We start from the raw sequence: 6,000 nt of genomic DNA, 5'->3' as shown, positions 1-6,000 counted from the left end.
CTTTCCTTTCTTACAAATACAAACTTACACACACACAGTCTCAGTCCCCAAAGCATCGGAAGCTTTTTTTTTTTTTGTAATTTTTTTGAACCGATACTAATGTGTGTGATTAATTTGGACATGAAGCAGTTTGAATATGTTTGCTCTTTATAACCCAAGGCAAAAGGAGTTCACGCTTTATGACACAGACTATTTCATCAAACATATAGGCATAAACTGCGAAACAAACACATACTGTATACTTCGCAAAAATGACATGGGTACTATGAAAATATCACTCAAAGCAATTGGCTTGTTGGATAATTTCCTCCTGATATGAATCACTTTCTAAAAGGGAACATTCTCTTTCATTATTCTCCGGTGAAGGCAAATGTCTCTTTGACATTTGCCTGCACTCTCCCTATCATGGACTGTATCTTACTCTGCCATCACTTCATTTATTTACCTGTGTATATTTATTTATTTTATTTGTTGTCCTGTATTGTTCAGTAGACGGAGGGGACTCAACCCACTTACTGTCATCAGAGGCAGCAGTGGGATCAGCCAGCGATTATAGTGATTACACTTTGTGCTTACATAGGACTCGGGTGCTTTGTGCCACATCTCCCCTCATCAGCTGGCAGTCTGAGTCCCTAATCTGCCAGTTCTAACAAAGAGCAGACGAAGGAACAGGAGGAAAAAGCTATGAGGGGGAAAAAAGGAGCAGGAATGTGGCTAAAACATTGGCTGTTGGTGACCAAATTGCAAAATGAAGTGGGTTTTCGTGTCCTGACAGAGTATTACACCCAGATGACTCTGTGATCCATTTGTTGTTAATAATAAGAGTTGACGCCTTGAATTGATATATTACTGGTGATGTGCATTGTTTTGTTTCATCATTTGCCTTCTGCCTGTTGGAGCGTGTTGCCTGCAGGATCATCCAGCCACTTGCTGCCTATTTCCCGCTATTGTGCAAATGCAAATCGCATACATATCTTAATACCTCAGTCAAAGTGAATCCATTTCTCTCCCCCTGCTAGTTCAAAGGGCTCAATCAGAGCCAAGTGTCTGATGAAATACTGATTACCCCCGTAATTGGTAATTGTGAAGTCGTTGTGGCACGTGGCATGGGCAGCTTCTCCTGCTATCGATCCCCCCCACCTACTCTACCATTGATTTGTGCTTAATACATTTAATTTTAATTATTTATCCCCCTTATTTTATTCCCTTGCATTGTGTAGCAGCCCTCGGGAACAGAAAAGTGCTATTTGTGGCCGTGTGTGCAAAGTTAAAAATGCACAGTAGTAATAAAGGGGATTTTGAATATGGGTCAAGATAGATGTAAAGGCCAGGATTAAGTTTGTAGTGCGAGTGAAATACACATTATGATTTCAAATCCCTCAAGAGGAAGTTATTACAGACTGTAATTGAAATTCCAGTTTTTGACCCATGCAGCTTAACTTCTAGGGCATCATTGTTTTATCAGAAGTGTATTTATTTCTGTTATCCATTTTAAGCCTATACAGTAAAAAAAAAATAAATAAAAAAAAACTCCACTATATTGTCTTTCAAAAATGTACTGCATGTGTCCCCCTGTTCATTCATATAACCGCTCTACCACCTCTGGCTAGTAACATCTCATCTATCCACCTCACTTGTAATTCTTTGTGACATCTAATCTTAACTTGTGTTCTCACCTACTGATTACAAAACCCCCAATTCTAAACAGAATCAACCAGAAAATTGTAGTTAGGAGGAGAAGTGCAGAGACGAGATGGCTGCTGTCTCTATAATTGTTTCTCACTTTCATGGGCTTGACCATTTATTTGTTTGAGTGACATTTACTGCCAGGGAATTAACTCTTCTTAGGCAGGGAAGAGCCGCAGTCAGCTGACTGCAGTGAGTGAGTGAGTGAGTGAGTGGCGGAGGGTGAGGGGGTCAGTGTAGGAAGGGATCGGGTTCATGAACCCATAAAGCCTGCATGGGAGAGAATCGGCAGACCATATCTCATTACGAGGTTGGCTTGGAATGAGATGGGCCCCTTTTTTTGCTTGTCCCTCACTGGTTCAATTGATTAGTCGGCAGCCAATCAATGTTAATTAAGGTCTAGAGAATCCTTTAATTGTGGTGTATGAATCATTGTGTCAGACCCCGCCTTGACCTTCACAAGACTTACACTGTGAACAGCCTTGCTGGGGAATAAATACCTTTTATATATTGCAAGATAATGGTCGTCTGTAAATGAGAATAGATGTGGTGGACGACAGAGATTCCTGTGAATACTGTAGTTTACATCAGCAGCAGCAGCAGCAGCAGCAGGCATCACTGGGACCACATACACAGTCAGTACTCAATTAGAAACCAGCCCAGCCTTCATCCCCTGTTTTTTCAATTTTGCAAACAGATGCAGACCACAGAAAGATCAATACTTGACAAAACGCTTAAGAGTTAATGCTGTGAGATAAGTGTTGCTATTATGTGTGGCGAGAGCCTCCGTGCATATGAAGTGGGGCTTTGATTGATGACTGCCAAAAACAAAATGGCACAGGAGAACACCACCAGCAGTGTAATTGTGTTTTTTAATGAAGACCTACATTTCATGTTGGAGCTGATTTTGCACTCAGTTGATTGTGTCTACCCCCCTCCACCTCCACCTCCACCACCACCACCATCCATCCATCATCAGCAGCAGCAATAACAATGTAATCTCTATGTGCTTTAAAGCCTGTTTGTAGGTCCATGACTTTCAATTCCTTAACAGTCTGTCAAATGATGTGGTCATTGGCATTTGGACTGGAAGGATGTGACTGAAAGTTGGTCTTATATTAGCAAAATGACAATTTTAACTAACTCAACATGTGTATGTGATGCTCAAGCATGCCTTGAATAAATCTGGCCGAACAGACCTTTTTCACAGCAGATATTTGTCAACATGAAATAGTAGGACGAACACAGGTTTAACCAGTAACATTAATTTGGTTGAGTTCAAGTGTCAGGACAGGTCACACTAAGTACTTCACGCTTTAACCTGTAAAAAAAAGTGGAAAGGGAACTTGGCTTGTGACCGAGTTGTCGGTTCAAGTCCCCACCAGGTCAAAGGGCTAGGGTACCCCTGAGTAAGGTACTTAACCCCCAGGCACTGTAGGGATTTATGGAAGAGGATTAATATGGTTAAAAAAAATTTGATTCTAATGTTTGTGTTTTTCAAGGGAGGAGACTGGATGAGTGATGATCATTTTTTATTTCAACTTCATTTAGAAATGTGCTCCTTGTGCTAATTTGTTTTGTTTTGTTCGATTAATACAATCATTTCTCCTCTGTTTTCAGATGTAATAACCGAACCCAGTGTGCTGTTGTGGCCGGACCAGATGTATTTCCTGATCCTTGTCCCGGAACCTACAAATACCTTGAAGTCCAATATGAATGTGTACCTTACAGTATGTATTCCTTCATTCTCTCACTCTACACAGTTAATCCCTGCCAAACATTCTCAGTTCTTCCGAACAGCAGTGACTCATCGACAACACAGTCAACATGCAGGCTTGTCATGTTCCAAATGATCAAATCCTGAAAATGTGTCATCCAGTGCAGCAGTGCTGATTAAAATGCAGCAGACCATGTGAGGACAAGTGATACTTCCTGTGATTTAAAAAAAAACATAACACCCATTATGAGGCCAGGAAATATTCTTAACAGTGTTATTTACATGTGAACAACAATAACGGTAACCACAGTGATTATGGACTATCAACACAGTACTGTTTATCAGCTGTTTGAGTCTTTGTTGAAAATGAAAACAGATGCCGAACATCCTCTGGAGTATTGGTTGTGGAATTTATTGAGGATAAAGTTAGTATTGCAAACAATTGCAACAAATACAAAGTGGTACAAAAAGTAGTTTAAGTCTGGTGTACCCAGAATGTGTGGGAATAATGTTGTCCAAAAAAGGTTAGTGTTAGTGTTTAGGTATTATTTGTCACAACCTTCCCATCAGCTCTCTCAGCTCCCAGCTTATTAATATATTTGAGAATTGTGTCCGATCCAGACACATGTTTATTATTCTAGCAGCAAGAATATCAATCTGATTTCCTTCAAAATTAAAACATGCTTGTTTTTGGTTCATTTCAGCTCAGTGGATGCCAGTTAATGCTGAGGCATCTCCGAAGGGGGTAAATGGAAAAAAAAGAGGATTCAATTAGTGTAGTAGGTTAAAAAAAACAAAAAAACAATCAAGCTGTTCATAACTCGAGGTGGAAACGTATGGGCAGGGATTGAAAAAGTCAGTACGGGGTGAGAGTATGAACACAGGGAGGGAAGTCCAGGTGAGGCCAGAGGAAATGGAATGGACATTGCCATATGACCTTAGGTATTGTGTTATAACAACCTTTGAAGTAGAATGCCAAACTCACAGTGCCAAAACCCTGACATACTGTGTGCCTTGCTCTGATATGATATCAAAACTGGAAAGATTTGGTCAGGGGCAGTTTATCTGTGTAGCCTGCAGCTGCTGTGTCCAAGCAAAGTCCAATATTTCACATCAAAACCATCTTTTTTAACATTTGATGTCCTGACATGTCTCCCTCACTCACCTGCCTGACAGGAGCTTTCATGTTGCAAAGTAATAACCATCTCTACCTGTGATCCAGTGCTGACAGGTGGCTCTTTTATACCACACTCACTGTAATATGCACAGTTTGGGCTATTTGCCCCCATGGATGTGTTTTGCCAGTGCATTAGATAATGGCATTACCCACTATATGGACTATTACAATTGGATTTGTTTGAGAAGTGATGGAGAGGTGAAAAGTCCTCAACAAAACTCAAGCAAGTCCAGTTGCCAATATCGACACTATACCAGTCCCACCCCTCCACATCTCGTTACCTCCTGATGACACTCTCCTGAATTTATATGATGGTCACACTCGCATATAATCACTTCATTCAAAAAGGTATCCGTAAAGAAGTTTGGATTTCTTGGCCTGTCCTCATCCTAGTTACACAATGTACTCGCCCTCTAGTCTTATGGAAATTCTGCAAGATGTTTAGCACAGGTGACGACTTCCTTGACTTCCCACATTCTACCACTAGAGATCCGCACAGGTCAACAGGTGGTTTAACACCCACCTTCTGGATTTTAATTTAAATTTATAGAACCTTCTTCCTCATGAAAAGTCTGGATTAAACATGGAACATTCATCCTGAATTGTTGGAAACGTCTTTCTGGCAGCACTGCTGCTGTAACTTCGGGGGACACCTATTAGAGTTGCACTAGGGAGGAAGACTGAAGCACCTTGTGTTGTATAAATATGGAATGCACCCAGAAGAATCTGCTGGCGGCACATAAACATTACAGAAGTCATGTAGGCGTTTATTTGTATATTGAGAGCAATCACTCGTGGTCACTGGAGATGGATTTTCACATGGATTTTATAATGGGGTGCAAATGCACCTCATGTGTGACAGCCCGGCGGACTCTGTTCTTCTTTCCCAAAGGAGGCAATCATATTCTTTTGTAAGACACATGCAGACACTTCTTTGAGTTTTGGTGTCTTGCTTGAATTGTTATCACAACCAGTTTGAAATAATAGAGTGGATATTTCATCTGTTTAATACATGAGACTGGTTAGTAATTGCTGACAAATGATCAGGGCGTAACACTGGCAAAGGTGTAAGGTTTCACCCAATGCAGTCTGATTGTGGTTTGGCTATTGATACAAACCTCTTTACCAAGTTCTTGAGGACGACTGAAGGATTTGAGTGTTTAATAAGAGAAGCAGCCACCCATGACTCCAACTCTCTGTCAGTGATGGAGTCTGGACTCTGTATTCCACTGAAAACCTCTCCCTAATACTCTTTTTCTTCCAAGTTAGCCTCACTTTCACTTACACTCACTTACTTGTCCTTTAAACGCTGTCACTAAGATGACCCCCCCCCCCAAAGGATTGCCTTTTTACTCCTACCTTCACTGACAGATGTTGTCTTCATCCAGCTGACTGAGCTTCTTTTCTTCTTTATCTTCAT

General features: G+C 40.9%; 1 protein-coding gene across 20 annotated transcripts in view; it reads left to right on the top strand.

Annotated features, from left to right (window-relative positions):
- Positions 1 to 6,000, top strand: part of LOC131456295 (adhesion G protein-coupled receptor L3-like) — a 200,830-nt gene that overhangs the window by 101,727 nt on the left and 93,103 nt on the right. For all 20 annotated transcript variants that reach the window (XM_058624522.1, XM_058624503.1, XM_058624506.1 and 17 more), the window contains exon 5: positions 3,307 to 3,416. In XM_058624522.1, coding sequence (XP_058480505.1) covers positions 3,307 to 3,416 — 110 coding nt within the window. The remainder of the gene's footprint in view (positions 1 to 3,306; positions 3,417 to 6,000) is intronic.

Source organism: Solea solea, chromosome 3 (genome assembly GCF_958295425.1).
Source record: "Solea solea chromosome 3, fSolSol10.1, whole genome shotgun sequence".
NCBI classification, from domain to species: Eukaryota; Metazoa; Chordata; class Actinopteri; order Pleuronectiformes; family Soleidae; genus Solea; species Solea solea.
Note: the sequence above shows the minus strand (reverse complement) of the source record. Positions and strands in the feature narration are given on the sequence as shown.